This window comes from Trichosurus vulpecula, chromosome 5, assembly GCF_011100635.1.
Source record: "Trichosurus vulpecula isolate mTriVul1 chromosome 5, mTriVul1.pri, whole genome shotgun sequence".
NCBI classification, from domain to species: Eukaryota; Metazoa; Chordata; class Mammalia; order Diprotodontia; family Phalangeridae; genus Trichosurus; species Trichosurus vulpecula.
This window is the reverse complement of record NC_050577.1, coordinates 217,912,688-217,931,075: the sequence shown is the minus strand read 5'-3', so window position 1 is coordinate 217,931,075 and position 18,388 is coordinate 217,912,688. Positions and strand designations below refer to the sequence as shown.

The 18,388-nt window shown below is 43.0% G+C and overlaps 1 protein-coding gene across 1 annotated transcript in view; it reads left to right on the top strand.

Annotated features, from left to right (window-relative positions):
* Positions 1 to 8,024: 8,024 nt before the first annotated feature.
* The window catches only part of CFAP54 (cilia and flagella associated protein 54), a 303,572-nt gene continuing 293,208 nt past the window's right edge, over positions 8,025 to 18,388 (top strand). Inside the window, exons 1-3 of the mRNA XM_036760711.1 lie at positions 8,025 to 8,051; positions 8,410 to 9,071; positions 12,817 to 12,922. Of these exons, the coding sequence (XP_036616606.1) occupies positions 8,025 to 8,051; positions 8,410 to 9,071; positions 12,817 to 12,922 (795 nt within the window). The remainder of the gene's footprint in view (positions 8,052 to 8,409; positions 9,072 to 12,816; positions 12,923 to 18,388) is intronic.

Sequence of the window (18,388 nt, the reverse complement as noted above, 5' to 3'; positions counted from 1 at the left end):
CTTTTTTTCTGCTTTTTTTCTCCTTTTTATTTTGGCATCATTATCACTTCCGCTATACTCCCTCCCCTATAACTCACTCCCCCTCCTTGGAAAAATAAAAGATCTTCATAATGCCAATCCCCAAGCTAGACTTGGAGTCAAGAAGACCTGAGTTCTAATTTTGACTAGACATTCACTAACTGTATGACTCTGGCCAAGTCTCTTGAAGTCTTTTAGCCTCAGTATCCTGATATACAAAATTAGCATGAACATAGCGCCTATCTCACAGGGTTGTTGTAAAGACCCAATCAGAAAATGTGGAAAGCATTTTGTAACTTGCAATACCCTATGTAATTGCTAGCTGTTCTCACTGGACACATGCTACAGCTTACTCGAAGCCTGCCATATATCTCCCCATTGCCTTTTGGGCTACTCACAATGGTACTCCATCATATACAACCATACAACTTCATCAGGGGCTATTAGTATAAATACTGTGGGTTACCAATAGGTGTGTGCTGGCAAATGTTTAACAATTGGCTTTCTGGGGGAAAAATGTAGCTCAACACACTATTAATATTTTCTCCATTATTTTCTAAGTCTAGACAGTTGGCAGAACAATAAATCAAGCTGATCTGTAGCATTTGCTGATTTCTGAGGTGCTCCCACTAGAAATCTAACAATCTGCTCTCATGAGCTGGTTTGAGCAGGTTCCAGTATTGAGCTGGATCGTGCACAATCGTTGCACACAATCCCCTTGGGTCCAGCCTGGTAGCCCTGTTGAAAAATTCCTTAGCAATTGTGGAGTACCCAAAGTCACTGTTTTCAAGGATTTCTAGGAGCATATTCTTACTGTTATAACATTTCTCTTTCTTTAACAAAGTAAAAATATTCTATTTCATGGATTATTTGATTATCAACGGAAAAAAAATGCTTCTTTTCCTCTAGGAATTGTGACATTCAGGATAGCAAAAGAGACAATAATTTAAGCCTTAGAATCTCATCGTAACTTTGATGTGATTCTATTGTTCAGAATGCTAATAATCAAAGGTTCCTTAGGATCCTCCCCACTCTTCTTCTGTTGCTCTTTTGCAAGTTATTAAAAATAGATAATCATCGGAAGCCTGTAACAGAAGAAAGAGGCACTGAGGAGATTTTAAAGGGAACAATGACGGTGGCTTTTCCCTGATGCAGATTTAGCAAGGGTTATTTCATTTTGTTTGGGATCGTGTGGAAAAAACCAAGAAGGGGTGGGATGGGAGGAGCAAGTCATTGAATTTTTGAATAGAACAAAACATTTGTCTTTGGGTCAGGCCCAGAGAAGAAAAGCTAAATCTGGATAATAATGATTGTAGATGTGATATATTCTTCCTCTGATAGTAAATTTGGCTGAAGAGGGTACTTGCATGGGCAAAAAAATGAGGGAACCTAACATCCAATAGTGACTTTAATTATAAGGATAGAGCTGTTTACATTTTAACACTGTCAGGGACAATTGTTACCATAATACAATGTGCTAGCATTACAGTTAAGAGATGAAAGGGAAACAGTAGCGAAAGATAAAGATATTATAATCACTGGATCTAATTACAAGGAGGAACAAACCATCCCAAAAAGCTCAAAATTGCTTCAGATATAATTTCAAATGAACGGAACTTGGAGCTTCTATCTTGCCAATGGGATGACTCAGAATGTAGTTCCTATGTGAATATGCCAGGAGGCTATCTAAAATATTGCCAAACTCCCCATTGTTCCCTTTGTAATTATTCACGAGGAGGAAAAGAAATAAAAATTAATTTCCCAATTTAAATACTTAAATTTCATTAATCTCATATTTCACTGTTGGTTAGATGGCCTCAGAGGCGGAAAGACTGGGTTTCAGAGTCCTGCCTCTGACACATACTGACCCTTGAACCCTGGACAAGGCGGTTTCTCTCTTGCTGTTCTAGGCAACCCTCTAAGACTTAAATTTCAGGAAGATGCTGATCGATATGGTTAGAGGGAATTTCTTTCTTTGGAAGGAGTATGCCAGTGGAATGACAGATACAACCCATAGCTTATATTTTATCATTGATTTTTAAAGGCTATTGTCTGAGTTTCAGATAAAGCCACATTAGAGGGACTAGCCAGATCCAGAAAAAAAAATAGCTGTATAAGGGACCACCATGGCCCAGTGCATTAAGTGATTGGTTTTGGAGTCTGAGGACCTTAATTCAAATACCATCTGCTGGTTGTGAAGTCAGGATTCTTGGGTTTAAAACCTGCCAGTGATACAGTCTTGAGTGACCTTGGGTGAGCTTTTAAACCTCCTCTGTTTCCTTATCTGTAAAATTAGAAGGTTGGACTAGATGGTCACAGAATCACAGAATATGAGAGTTGGAAAATGCCACAGCAGCCATCTAATCTAATCTAATCTAAGCCATATACAAAAGGAATCTCCACTACAACACATCCTCTATAATATGCCCTCTGTTTGAAGACCTCTAAGGACAGGGAATCTACCCCTCTGTGAGGAGCCCCCTGCAATTTTGGACAGCTTCTAGGGCAGTCAGATGGTACAATGGATAGAGTGTGCCAGACCTGGATCAGGAAGACATCTTCCTGAGTTCAAATCTGGCCTCAGACGCTTACCAGCTATGTGACCCTGGGCAAATCACTTGACCCTGTTTGCCTCAGTTTCCTCATCTGTAAAGTGAGCAGGAGAAAGAAATGTCAAACCACTCCAGTATCTCTGCCAAGAAAACCCCAAATGGGGCCACGGAGAGTCAGATATGACTGAACAACAACTACAAACAAAGCACCCTTCTAGATGTTGGGATAAAAATTGTTAGGAAGCTTTTCCTGATATCAAGCCTATATTTTCCCCTTTGCCACTTTCACCCATCACTCCTGGTTCTGCCCTTTGGGACCAAACAGAAGAATTTGCATCACTCTTCCACATGACAGCCCTTCAGATACAGCTGACATGGGGCCCAGAGTTTTATTTTTTCCAATCCTCTGCACCCTTCAGTTTATCCAAGTCTCTAAACCACAGTGCCTAGAACTGAACAGAATACTCTGGAGGAGTTCTGATGAGAGCAGAGAACAAAAGGACTAACCCTTCCTTATTCCTGGAGCCTGTGGGCTTCTTAATGCATCCCTGGATAGCATTCGCTTCTTCAGATTTCATCTCACATGGTTGACTTATGTTGAGCTTGTAGTCCACTAAAGCCCTCAGATCTTTTTCAGGACTTCTAACCAGGTCTTCCCCATATTGCGCTTATAAAGGTTGGAGCTTTTTTGTTTTGTTGTTCAGTCATTTTCAGTTGCGTCTGACTCTTTGTGAGCCCATTTGGTTTTTTTTTTTTTTTTGGCGAAGGCACTGGAGTGGACTTACCATGTCCTTCTCCAGCTCATTTTCCAGATGAGGAAACTGAGGCAAACAGGGTGAAGTGACTTGCCCAGGGTCACACAGCTAGTAAGTGACTAAGGCCTGATTTGAACTTGGGGGGATGAGTCTTCCAGACTCTAGGCCTGGTACTCCATCTATTACACCACCCAGCTGCCCTAAGAGTTTTGTTTTGTCTTGTCTAATACTTTTCATTTATCCCTTTTGAATTTCTCCTTATCAGGTTCAATCCAATGCTCTTGCCTTTTAAGAGCCTTTTGGATCTTGACTTTATAATTCAATGTTTTAGCTATATTTCCTAGCTTGGTGTCATCTGGAAATCTGATGGGTTGTCCACAATGGGGCCTGGGGGCCCTGCATGTGGCCTGCAGTGTGATTTATGCTGCTGCCTACAAGTATAGAAATTTACATAGATAGTTTAGTAAACACTAAATGGCAACTCAAAATATATTGACTATTATTTTAATAAAAACTTAAGGTTGGATAGCCCTGATCTAGGTCATTGAATTTTCTTTAAAGGGTCCCTTCCACTTCTATATCCATGCTTTCTTTTGTTTATTTTTTTAAGAGAATGTGGTTCCATCTTGGCCTGAGAAAGAGGAAGCCCATTGCCTCCAATAGGTGACAGAGATACTTAATTATCACCACCATCACTGTCATCATTTTCAATGACTATCCTGAGTGCAGTGAATATATCGTATTAGGCCAGCAGTAAAAATTAGCACAGGCCCATAGAGCTTGGAAGAAATTAGGTCAGAGCTAAAATAAATCAGATTGTAGGCCAGGGAGTCTTATTGAAAATGGAAAATTGAACTTAGTAGCTAGTACTAGTGCTTACTTGTTCTCAAATTAATGAGTTGTTTGTAATTGTGACAAAAGTGAGAATTTTGATTTTTAAAATGCTTTGTTTCTAGCTGAGTCTGTTTACAAGAAAATAGGGTCTCTTTTAACTGGTAATATGTTTTAAATTCATTAAATATAAACTTGGCTGTGTGGCTTTTTTTTAAATCTTTGAAAGCTAGTCTGGGGTCCAGAATGAGACATACATTTTAAGATAAGTCTGATGCATTGATGGATTTTGCCTAAGTCTATTTATTTGTTACAAGGGGAGGGCTTCTTTGGGTGGAGGGAAAGGAGGGTGAGACTAAATGGGTCTGAGATGAGATATGAAAAATAAAGTAAGGAAGCAATGACTACCAATAAAACATTAAAAAGAAAAAAGGAAAGATAAATAAGTTCAGAAATTTTTATTATTTCCTTATTCAATACGACATACATTTAAAAGCAAACTGCATATTAACGAAAGTTAACTTTCATACACAATACTCTTTTTTGTGTATTTTTGTACAGTGAAATGTTTGTGTTTGTAAAGTTCATGATGAAAAAAATATTTAAAACAAAAGAAGTTGCTCTGGCCAAATATTCATCATCCTGAAGCTGACCTGGTGATGAGTCTGGTTCCTGGAAGTCACCAAGACCTTATTAAGTATATATGGATGAATATGGTAATACATTATAATTAATTAATAATCATTGAGAATAGGTTATTGGTTATTAATTAGTAATTGCTCAGGAGAAATGGCAATAAAGGCTATATCATGGTTTCACAGATAACACACAGGAGGCACTGGAAGTTTTGGACTCCAGCCTCTAACAGGTTCACTCTTGGTCTCGTTAGACAGGAAGGACAGCTTTAGAGGGGTTAATAATAAACTTTATTCTAGTCTAGTCTTCTCTAACAGTATTGCTGATAATAAGCAGAAACTCCTGTAGATCCCTAATCACCCTTCTCACAGGGGCCAGCAAGAAGACGGGGCAACTACCCCTAGGGGTCAATCTAGACAGGCACAGATTGTGCACCCCTAAATCCCCGTAAGCCTCAATGGGGGCTGGTTGAGGCAAGTACATGCATTCCTCTATTTGTTACCCATGGCTGCCCCGACTCACTGACCCAAAGCCTACCTGTTTTATAGGGCAGCAGACAAAGAAGGCATCTTGCCAACATTAGGCTCACAAGTTAACTTTATCAATATAGTCATTCTGAGCAATTATAGTAAATATCAGTTATGTCACTCCCATATCTCACAGCCCAGCCTCAGTGGGACTGTCTGTCAGTATGATTCTAAGAATTACTATCTAGGATTCTTGAGACTATTCTGAGGGTTATTATCTAACACCTGGAAAGTAGACATTCTCATGTCCATGGATCCCGAGAAACTAAACTCTAAAAGGATAACAAAATCCTCCTTACTTACACTAAAATTTACCTTACTGACAATCATCAGAGAGAACTAGTGCTATACTTAGAAGGAAATAAGCTTTAATTAAGCACCTACTATGTGCCAGAGGGGGCAGCTAGCATTTATATGATGTTTTAAGGTTTGCCAAGTGCTTTGTCAAGTATGTTGTAGCTAGGTGGTTCAATGAATGCAGCACCAGGGCCCAGAGTCAGGAAGACCTGAGTTCAAATTTGGCCTCAGATGCTTACTAGTTTTATGACCCTGGACAAGTCACTTTACCTTGTCTGCCTCAGCTGGAGATGGAATCTTTGCCAAGAAAACCCCAGATGGGGTCACGAAGGGTTGGCTATGACTGAAATGACTCAGTAACAACAATACCATGGCCCAGGCACTGTGATGAGCAATTTACTCATATGATCTCATTTGATTCTCATGACAACCCTGTGAGGTAGGTGCTACGATTCTTCACATACAGTTGAAGAAACTGAGGCAGACAGAGGCTTAAGGGTCTAGGTTTGAATCTTGTCTGTGCAACTCAACTGGGGCAAATCACTCTCCTCGTCTGTAAATCAAGGGTATTGTACTGTATGACCTCTAAGGACTTACCTGGCTCTAAATTTGTGATCCTAACATCACTGATTTAGGTCACGTCAGTATTCTTCTCTCTGTTTTACGAATGAGGAAATGGAGACTCAGAGCATCTGGCCTTTTATCACCCAGGAAATGTGGGGGAGGTAGAGAAAAGGAGTAAAGGCAGACTCCCTTCTACCTCCCTTACTACAGGCTTTGTCTCAATGTGGGAATAATGAAATGAAATCATTAATGCTGTTTTCTGCTATTTTCAACTCAATATTCAGGAGTTAACAACAGCTTTAAACAATTTTATCTAAGCTTGGTTAGAAGAGACTCAAGCTCCCAGAGGCAGCCAGAGGCTGAGTGGAGGAGGCAGGGAAGTCGAGCTAGGGTCCTCAAGGGCTGCGAGGACAGAGAACATGACATCCTAGATCTAGAGTTGAAGTTAGTCCACCTAGTCCTGTTTTTACAGTTGGGGGAATGGAGGCTCCAGGTGAAAGACTTGCCTAAGTCGACATAGGTAGTCAGTGGCAGAGTTGGGATCCAGCTTAGGTCGGTTGACTAGAAACCCCAAAAGCTACGTTGGCAAGTACTTGCTAGAAAGATAATCACACCAGATTATTCCATCTACCAACCCTCTCCTGTCTCAGCCTTGGCTCACCTCATGTCTCCCAATCCCTGATGAAGTCCTTCCCTTGTTTCAAGACCCATTTCAGAGGCCACCTCTTTCACGAAGCCTTCCAGGATCCTTACCATGGTGGCTCAAAGTCACCCCTCCTTCCTTAGATTTCTAGTTTGTCTTGGACCCCTCCCTAGTGCTTTTACTTCCATCACAATTATTTCTGTACATATACCCCACCACTCTCTTATCAGATTGCCAAAGCCTTGAAACCGGGGACATACGATGTTTTTCTTTGTGTCCTTGGGGTTAGAACAGTGGATTTGCACCTGTCTGGAAGCTTGATAAATGCTTGAACTGAAATGTCTCTTTTCATTTAAGCATTTCTTTTTTAGCATTTAAGCATTACATTTTATGTAATATGTAATGTAATAATGTAATATTTCAGTAATATGTAGTGTAATGCAATAATGTAATAGAGTAATGCTGTGGTTCTCAAATGAGATCTTTGTAAAGTGCTTAGCACAGTGCCTGGCACATAATAGGTACTTAATAAATGTGAGTGCCCTTTCATTCTCCTTCTCAAAGTTTGACCTTGAGCAAGTGACCCACTGGAGACCCATTCAGGGGGTCAGGGAGGTCAAAACTATTTTCATAGTAATACTAAGATATTTTTAATTTCTAACATGGTAAATATTGATAGATCCAGCCTACATAAACAAAAGTTCTTTAGGCTGGGCCTGACAATTATCATCTATATTGTGAATATTGCCTTGCTGATACAGTCCTCAATATTTTTAAGTGGAAAAGGGTTGTGAGACTAAAAAGTTTGACTATTAATGGAATCAATAGAATGCTGCATCGCAAGTTTGGAGATGTGGGCTCAGATCCTGATTTACACTTAATAACTATGTGGCCATGGGAAAAGTCACTCATCTTTCTTAGTTTCCTTATGTGCTAAATAAAGACCCTAGTCCTAGTAATCTTACATCACAGTGTTGTAAACTCAAATGAGATTATGTAATTTGTTTGTTGTTGGGGTTTTCTTGGCAAAGATACTGGAGAGTTTTTGCCATTTCCTTCTCCAGCTCATTTTACATGATGAAATAGAGGTAAACCGGGTTAAGTGACTTGCCCAGGACCACCCAGCCATTAAGTGTTTGAGGCCACATTTGAACTCAGGAAGATGAGTCTTCAGGACTCCGGGCACGGGGCTCTATGCACCATGGCACCACCTCGCTGCCACCATTATGTATGTAAAGTGCTTCCCAAACTATATTAATGTTCACTTTCTACTAAGTGGATGTATAGGTTGCATCGGATGGATTCCTAATGTTCTAAAATACTGTGACTAGTAGAATTATTATACTATAAATGTAATACTATATATTAAAATCATATTGCACTGTTATAATGATATAAAGGGGTTGGAGCAGATGGTCCCTAAGGTCTCCTCCAGCTCGAAAACAGGCATTGGTGCGATCCCCCAAACTTCCCAACTCCCCCAGCCCGAGGTGGATGATAGAAGGAGGTCGGGCAGCGATCCTCAGCCAGGGCTCGCCCCGCCCCCTCTCCCGGGCGCCACTCCCGATTGGCTGTCTGGTTGTTAGGAGACCATCTCCCGGCAACCGCCGGCGTCCCCTCGGAGCAGGTGTCCTCCGGGTCTGGCCGGAGCTGCAGCAGTCATGGCCACCCTGAAGGTCCCGGGAGAGCGGGGCTCCGCCCCGACCAGCCCGAGCTCGTCGTCGGCCGGCTCGGGGTCGGAGTCCTCCACGGGCCGAAGCTGGTCGTCGCTGGGGGACAGCCGCAGCTCGGCCACGGTGCTGACGCTGACCGTGCCCCAGTACCCCACGGCGCTGTCGGCGAGCCTCGCCATCTACAGGAGCCCGCCGTCGAGCTCCGACTCCGGGCGGTCCTCGGCCCCGCCGGCCCCGGCCTCGCCTTTCCGCCTGCGTCAACCGCCCGCCGCCGAGCCCCCTTCGCAGGACACGCTGGGGTCCATCACGCGGCCGCTGCCCGTCAAGGCGCTGCTCAAGCGCTACCTGCCGCCCCAGTCAGGCTCTGAGGGCGAGTACCGCTCCCCGCAGGGCTCGCCTTGCCAGCCGTTCTACAGCGCCGAGCTGCCCGTAGCCTCCTTCTACGGGCCCCTGGACGCCAGGAATCCACTGCTCGCCTCCTTCGAGAGGGAGATGCAGGGAGTGCTGGGCTTCCTCCGGAGGAAGCTGGCCCAGGCCGCCCCGCCCCACGAGCGCCAGAGGGTCCAGCAGCGCGGGTGACCGCCTACCGGGGCGGGGATGCTGGGGATGCTGGGCATGGTTGCTAGGTGACGGAGGTGGGGGTGGGCGTGGTGGAGGGGAATGCGCTTGGGTGAGGAGGAGGAGGAACAGAAAGAGGAGGAGAGGATGGGGAAAGGAGAAGATGGAGGGGGAGAAGGGAGGAAGGAGAAGGAGAAGGGCTGGAGGGATTGTTGGAATGGAGGGACTCTCTGGTCCTTGGATCATAGGATCCTAGATTTAGAGCTGGAATTGACTTTAGAAATCATAGAATTCTACCCCTTCTCTTCACTTTACAGATAGGGAAACCGAGGCCCAAGGAAGTGAAGTAACTTGTTAAAAGTCACACATAGGATCACACGCCAGAGGCCATCTAGTCCAATCCTCCTATTTTACAAATGTACATTCAATATAAATATAATGCCATCTACAATAAGTGCCTTACCTGCTTTATGCAGACTACTGGGGTCCAGCTGCTGGGGGAGATACAAAATTTAGCCATAGGGCTTGGTTCCAGCTTCAAGGAGCACATAGTCTAGTAGAAAGGTGGGGCATGGACATATATGACCGTAATACACAGTATTATATAATAAATGCAGTAGATCTGGGAATTACTTTTTTGTGCATCCTGGACCCTTTTGGCAGTCTGGGGAGGCCCGTGGAACACCTCTCTGAAGCATGTTTTTTAAAGTGCAAAATAAAATACATAAGATTACTTAGGAAAACAGTTATACTAAAGTGAAGATGTAATTTTTTCTTCATCCAAGTTCATGGACCTCCTGAAATCTATCCATGAATTCTTTGGGTTTCTGGCTTCATTAGAGAGTTACATAATAAAGGGCTATGTAAGGCTGAGGGGAAGCCATCCTTACCTACCTGGAACATTAGGGGTGTCTTCCTAGAGGAGGAGGTATTTGGTGCTCTGTAGTTACTTTAGAGGATGAGTAGGATCCCAGTAGGCTAAGCAGGGGAGGCAGGCATTTAAATCAAATAAAACAGTCTAAGCAGAAGTACTGAGAGATGTAAGAACCAAGTCCTTGCTTGGTGGGACAAAGAATCACTCCATTTTAGTTGGTCATAGAGGAGGAAGTAATATGAAATAAGACCAGAAACACAAGGGGGACCTTGAATATCACACAGAGGAATTTGAACTTTACCTGGGGGATAGAAAGGAGCCACTGATGATTTTTAGCAGAGGATTGACATGACTAGGTCTATGTATGAGCAAGATTATTCTGGTCAGGGCATGAAGGACAGATTGGAATGGAGAGAGAGTGGAGGTGGGAAGATCTGTAAGGAGATTGTTGCAGTAATCCAAATATGTGATATTTAGGGCTTGTGCTTGTGATTGGTGGCTGTGAAAATGGAGAAAAAGGTGTATGTGTAAGAATGTGGGGGTGGACTCAACAGGGCCCAACAGCTATTTGGATATGAAGGGAAGGGATAAGTCCAAGATGGTGCCAAGATCATGAACATGGGAGACTAGGTGGTGCCACAGAAAGAATCAGGGGTGTTGTGAGGAGAAGCAAGTTTAGGGAGGGAGAATGTGGTTTGGGACACATATCCATGTGCTTGTGGCACATCTGAGAAGAGAGCTCTCTGCTGAGCTCTAGTCTAGCATCACCAATTGCCAAGTGGAATCTATAGCTAGAGTCCCCTAGGCCCGTCAAAGTTGACATGTCAAAAACAAAACCCTCCTTCAAACTCACCTATTTCTGTTCAGAGTACCACCATCCTTCTGGCAACTTAGGTTCCCAACATTGACATCATCCTTGGTGCCTCCTCCTCTCACATTCCCTTTAGGTTGCCAAGTCTTAGTGATCTTACCTTCCCAATGGATCCCACATTGTTCCCCTTCCCTCTACTTCGGTGGCTACCATCCTAGTTCAGTTGCTCCTGACTTCTTGCTTGGACTATTTCAAAAGCCTCCTAAGTGGACCCTGCCTCCAGTGTCTTTCCTCTCTAATCCATGCTCCACACAGATGCCAAAGTAGTCCTTGCAAAATGCAGTTTTGCTGGATTGTCCCCGCCCCCCACCCCAACCTGGGTCAGGAACCTTAAACAGTTCTGTCAAATCTGAGCTCCTCTGTTTGGCATTTAAAACCCTTCCCAGTCTGGCTTCAGCCTGCCTTTCCAGGCTTATTACATTTCACCCTTGTGAAAGCCGCATTCTAGGCAAACTGGCCTGGTTGCTGTTTCATGTGTCCTGCTTTCCACATTCTTCTTACGAGCCTTTACATGGCCTGTCTCCCATGCATGGAAGGCACTCCTTCCTCACCTCTGCCCCTTACACTCCTCTGGCTTCCTTTGGAGCTCTGCTCATGTACCACATGCTAGTGGAGGCCCTTGCTGACCTCCCTATTGGTCACTGCTCTCTTCTTCCTCAAATAGTTATGTATATATTTATCAGACAGACACATATTAGCTGTTATGCTGGGCAATTCAGTTAATCTCAGCTTCAGTTTCCCCTTCTGTTAAATGGGCATAATAATAACACCTACTTCATAAAGTTGTTGTGAGCCCAGTGGTGTTATGAGATCTATTAATATATTAATGAGATAATATATGCAAAATGCGTGGCCAACCTTCAGGCATTATATAAATGCTACTCATCATTATTGTCACTAATAATAATGATATCATATCCATCCCAGGGGATTGTTAGTTATTTGAGCACAGGAATTCTTTTTCATTTTGTCTTTGTATGCATGCAATCTGCCTAGCTGTCTGTGTTGAGTAGATGCTTAATAAATACTTGTTGGACTGGATTGGAGATATCCTTTAGGCAGATGAAGATGCAGGTCTAGACATCATTGAGAAGTCAGGACCAGGGAGAAGGCTTTGGGAATTGTTTGCATAGACGAAAATGTGATTGTCAAAGGAGAGAACGTACAGAGGGCAGATATGAATCCTTTTCAGGAAACCCAAGTTGAAAAGGGGAATGCTCTTCTCGGAAGGTGAAAGGGACTCGCAGCTGCCAGCGATTAGTCATTATTCCCTGGGCTATAGAGGAGTTGAGACACACTGTCATCTTTGGTGATTGTTCAGATCACTGCCCTTTTCTCATTGGGCGATCAGTGTTTGGGGACCAGTGAGGAGTAAGCCTGAACAGGCAGAATCTAAATGGTACCAATAATAGCAGCAACAGCTAGCATTTGACGTTTGTGAAGCACTTTAAAAATATTATATTCTTTGATCCTCAACACAGCTGAGGGAAACTGATGGGGAAACTGAGTCAGCAGCAAAATGCTTTACCCATGCCCCTACACAGCTGATAAGTGTCTGAGGCAGGAGGTAATTTAGAAGGAAAGATTGACGATGTATTAAAAAAAACTGGTGATTCCGGAACAAAGATGGAAATGGAAGAATTATTGAGTGGTCATGCCTTGGACTGCAACAGAGAAGTGAGGAGGAGGGGTGGAAAGGTTTGGGTCTGTTCTGCACACATTGAGTCTGGGAGAGATGCCTCAGTGATGTGCAGGCAGCTGTTGGTGATGTCTACAGCTGGAGCTCGGGAGAGAGGTGAGAGCTGGGCCAGTAGATCTGGGTGTCAAATGGCAGAGGGACAAACTGAAATTATGGGAGCTCCTTATAGATAAAGACCAATGCAAATAAATAATGAGGATGAGGCCCTTTGGAAAAGACTTTGTGTGTCTAAAGTGAGCTTTTCTAGGGTTGCCAGCTGGTTATTTTGAATTTGATTTTGACCTGGGATGTGTCATTTTGTTTTATGGATTTTTATAGTGCCAGCACCATGTTCAGTATCTGGAACAAGTATGAGGCCCGCCTGCCACCCGCCTATTATGACGAGCAGCTTTTGAAGGTTGGAGACAGCCTTGTTCAAATGCAAGTGAGTCCCCCCCAGTGTTAAAAATGGGATTGAAAATACAAGGAAAGGATTCTTTTCATTTTCCTAATGAATTTATTTTGTTTGATATATTTTCAGAATTTACTAGGCAGTTACAGCAAAAACAAACAAACAAACAAACAAACTTTTTGATTAGAGCAAAGGAATGGGTAATGATGAGAACTCCAGTGGGGCCCATAGGGTACACCTTATTTTAATTTGTGGCTGAGATACCCCAGGGGCCAAAGATGCCTGCAAATGAAAGACAGTTGGCTAGGGACCAGCCAGAGATCAGCCTTGGGTTAATCTAGGGTGTGGTAGACTCCATGCAGGAAATGCTGATTCATCATGTTCCCACCTTATACAAAAGGGCTCCCAGAACACCCCTTCCTGTTTTTTTTCCTCCTCCCTGGCTTTGTGTAGCCAGCATGGCGCACCCCCTCCCCCAGTCTCCCTTGTTGCAAGCATCAGCTGGTGCCGAGTGCCCTGACTTAACAAGGATAGAGGCAATGCCTCTGGTTCACAGGTCTTCCTCAGTCTCACATTCTCTTTTTTAGACGGTTCCTACTCTTATGTCCCAGACGAGTTCCCAATCAGTGCCCAGAACCGTGGAGTAGTTTGGGTTCCTGGATTCAATCTGTTGGGTACAGAGGGAGCGTGGCTAAGTCTTGGCTTCTGTTGAGGGCTCAGAGTTTCCTTCACCTGTATTTCTGGTTCTGCCACATGTCCATTTTGCTTCAAGGGTAATATGATGTGGTTGGGCATTTCAGGGCTGGATTGAAAAAAAGTTTTCTTTTTTTTCCAATTCAAAAGGAGGCATTAGTCATAGCATCCAGTGGTATCAAAGCTTGGACAACACATATTTTTTCATCCATTTGGTTTTTATTGTGTAGATTGGTAGACGGATATCTTGAGTAGTTGGGAATCTTGCTGAGGAAGTCTAATAGCATTCTGAGGTTTAATGCATTTAGCTCTATTTTATATGTAAATAGATCATCCGAAACACCTTTCAGGAATCCTTCTTCCATTTGGACTTTAAGAAGGACATCCCCTTTTATGGCTTGCTTAATGTTGCAGGAGCAGCTAGGTGGCACAGTGGATAGAGTGCCAGGCCTGAAGTCAAATCTGACTTCCTAGCTGTGTGACCCTAGGCAAGTCACTTAACCTTGTTTGCCTCAGTTTTCTCATCTGTGAAATGAGCTGGAGAAGGAAATGGCAAATGACTCCAGGATCTTTGCCAAGAAAACCCCAAATGGGGACACAGACAGGATTGAAAAATGACTGAACGACAAATTTATGAGTCTCCCCTGATGGAGTAGAAGCTTCTGTAGGGCAGGGATTGTTTTACTTTTTTTTTTTTTGGAGGGGGAAGGCAGAGCAATTTGGGTTAAGTGACTTACCCAAGGTCACACAGCTAGTAAGTGCGTTAAGTGTCTGAGGGTGGATTTGAACTCAGGTCCCCCTGACTCCAGGGCAGGTGTTCTATTCACTGCACCACCTAGCTGTCGCTTTACTTTTGTTTTTAATCCCTAAAAATGCCCCTCGATAGATATGCAGGGGAGTTACCTTTTGGAGGAGAGTGTTTATGTCTGTTTTTACTTTGCCAAGTAAAATGCTTTTTTATGATTGATAAAAAAAAATTGCCTGGGAAGTGGGATCTCTATACTTTTTCATTAGCGTGTGATAGAAACTTGCTTGTGAAAGCCTACCTGTCCTTTTTCATATTTTAGTCCAAGAGACCTATCTTTGTTTTGTCTATTAGTCATTCTCATAGAGATTTCATAAAGCGGAGCCTGGCATACATGCTCAGAGTTTGTAGTGTGGTAGCCCTGGTAGCGTGATGGGCTTCAAGTCAGTAAGTGCCGAGTTCAACTATGACTCAGATACTTGCTTTGTGACTCTGAGAAGATCATTTAACCTCTGTTTGCCTTAGTTTCCTTATCCATAGAAAAGAAATAGTAGCACTTACCTCCCAGGAGCATGTGGGGATAAAATGAGGCAATACTTGGCAAAGCTTTGTTGTTGTTCAATCGTATCCTATTCTTGGTGACTCCATTTGGGGTTTTCTCAGCAAAGATTCTGTAGTGGCTTGCCGTTTCCTCCTCCGGTGGATTAAGGCAAATAGGGTTAAATGACTTGCCCAGGTTTGAATTCAGGTGTTCCTGACTCCAGGCCCAGTGTTCTATCCACTGAGCTGCCTAGCTACAAAATACTTGTAACGCATTTGACAAACCTTAAAACACCATATAAATGCTAGCTATTATTATCAGTGGTATTTTTATCATCTTTTTTATTTCATAATACATGTCATATGCATCATTCCTTCTTTCAGATATTTTGAAAGTTAACCCATCAATGTTTTTAAAATTGTCACCTACAGCAGTGATTTCTTCTGTGTGTACTTGGTCAGGCATTGCCCTATCTTATTTTTAATTCATTTTCCTCAGTCCATGTACATTTCCCTATATCACACTTTGGGAACTGAGGTATCGAGTCCAAATATTGCCGAGGGCGAAAATAGATGTCTGTTGACAGATCTGTTGGATCTTTGGTCCGTTTGTCATCCTCTTATTTTCACCCATAAATGCCTTTAAGATGATCTGGATTAGCTTGGTCTCATACCAGGTTTTCTGCTGTGGTCTTCTCTTCCTCGTCTTTTCAATGATTCACAAGGCAAGAGTAGCCATAATCACTGGATCCATTTTTCTTTCTTTCCGGTAGACACAAGGTCAGCCATTTGGTTTTTTCACTGTTTATCTGGGGTTCTCTAAGAACATTGTTTATGTCATCTGCAAATAGGGATAGTCTTGCTTCCTCTTTGTCGCTGATACCTTCGGTTTTGGTCTTTTCTTACTGCCGAAGGTTGGCATTTCTAGAACCGTACAAAATCGTAGCGGGGAGAAGGGGTGCTAGACGTTGGGGACTGGACTTGTGGTTTTATTGATATAGGGAACTTCCGGTCGAGTCACCTCCCTTTACAAATGCAGGTTGGCATCTTCTCTGAAATTTATAGTCTCAGAGAGTTATCTGGGGTACTGAGAGGTTAAGTGATTTCCCACGGGTCTTCCTGGCTGCAAGACCAGCTGTATCCATTATATCACGCCGCTTCTCAGTGTGGTGGACATTAGGGAAGACAAGAAGATGATGAAGGCATGATCCCTGCCCTCAAGAAGCTTATGCTCTTGGAGGAGTAATAAGGCTTATACAATTAATATACTACAAATCAGAAATAGGATAAGTGAATAAAAAATAAAAAAGTACAAAGTTAAATGAAATCAGGCATGTGAGAGATTATGTCTCTGTGCAGCTGGAAGAGATGGTGTTTGAGCAGGGCTTTGCAAAATCAGTAGGAGTTTAGCAGCATATGTAGGAAACATGGTTCATGATGGCTCAGGGAGCATCCAGGACAAGACTGAATGTGGGGCCCATTCAGGGGGTCGCTGGACCATAGACGATAATGATGGAGCCATGGAAGATGAGGCTGAAAAAGCCTTGGGAGTGTGGAGGTATGTGCTAAAGGGTCTTGAGACTTTAGTTAGTGACTGATGGGGAATCATTGCAGGTTTCTGAGTAGTGATTTGATCGGTTCTTTGCTTTAAGGAGATTAATCTGTCTGGGGTATTTAGGACGGTTTGGCAACGAAAGAGTCTCGACGAGGGGAAACTAATTGGACTACTGGGATTCTCCAGGGGAGAGTCAATGAGGGGCTTGATGTTGGGCATTACTAAGGGAATAGTAAAGTGAGGAACCATCAGAGAGAGGTTTCACAGATAGAATCAGGGAGACACGGCAATTGATTTGAGGCATGATAGGAGGGGGAGAAAACGTGAAGGTTTTAAAGTGGATAGATGGGAAGAATGAGTATAGCATCCCCAGAGAGAAGGGAAAGCAGCAAAAGGACTGTGGTTCAGGGGAAAGAGAGTGAGCTCCATTATGGAGGGGCTGAGTGGGTCAGAGGTGGTGAACTGCAAAATGACCAGCCCACTGGCTCCAGTCCCATCTTTCCTTCCTCTTTTCTCTCATCAGACTAGCCAACATTTAACAGTAAATAGGCCATTCATGGGTGTGCTGGATAGATTCTCTTTCTGTCTGTCATCAACCAGCCCAGAGCTTTCTACTTCTACAACTCCTGGTCGCTGGTGTAGTTATTTTTCCTACCTATCCTTCGCTTCAAGAGTTTGCGTGCAAGATACGATAACTTGCAGAATTAACGTCTAATTATGATGTAGGGCAGCTAGGTGGCACAGTGGATAGAGAGCCAGGCCTGGAATTGGGAAGACCCGAGTTCATATATGGACTCGAACATTTACTAGCTGTGTGACCCTGGATAAGTCACTTAACCCTGTTTGCCTCATTTTCCTCATCCGTAAAATGAGCTAGAGAAGGAAATGGCAAACTACTCCTGTATCTGCCAAGAAAACTCCAAATGGGATCACAGTCAGATGTGACTGAAACTACTGAACAAAGACAACAGAGAAATACATTCCAGAAGTTTCTGTTGCTCTTTTCAATACATGCTGTGTGTTCAGACTTAACACATCTTAACGTTGCGTTTCCTTGAATATTTTGGGTTTCTGGTTGTCACTGTGCCAACCCATGGACATTGGGTATCTTTTGTGTGTTAGTCTTGCCCAAGTCCTGTGAAATTGATTTGGTGAATCATTGAAGCCAGTATATTTGGGATCTTGGAGTCTGCTCAATGTGTAAGTTTTGTTTCTGTAAGGGAAAAAAAAATAAAAAAAAATGCATGAAATATTATAATGGACCTTAAGAAGCATTTTGATAAGTTACTGTTTCAGAGAACTGACATGTCTCTTCTTTTGTGAAAAATTGATCAATAGGGGAAGGGACTGGGCCTGAGATTTTTATTCATATGGGGAATTCCCATGTGAGGAAATTCCATCTTCCAGTGAGAAAGTTGGCATCTTCTTTTGCCTGGGGTTTTAAACCATTTTTATATCCTGGGCCCCTTTGGCAGGATCTAGTGAAACCTATGGACCTCTTCTCAGAATAATGTTTTTAAGTGCATAAAATAAAATATGTAAGATTACAAAGGAAGCAACTATTTTGAAATATATATCAAAATACTAAAAAAAAAGTTTATCTTGGTAACTCTCGTTGTAGTCTTAGAGTGTTGCTTAGTACGCTGGATGTTTAAGAGGACTTGATCAGAGCTAGCATGGCCAGAATGTGTCCCAGGTGGGACTTGAACCCAGGCCTTCCTGGCTTGTAAGCCAGCTTGCTATCCATTCTGCCACACTGCTTCACTTGATCATTAACGACATGAATTTTTTTCATCCTTCAAGCTTCTTTTCTACCTCTGAATATTCAGTCAAAATCTCCTCTTGAAGATATTTTAACCTTTGAGGGTGTTTGCACGTATCCCAAGATGGTGCTTTTAAGTGAAGTTCTATCTACCCCACTCAGGACTGTTTAAAGGGTATGCGTGGAAAAACAAAGAACTAATCT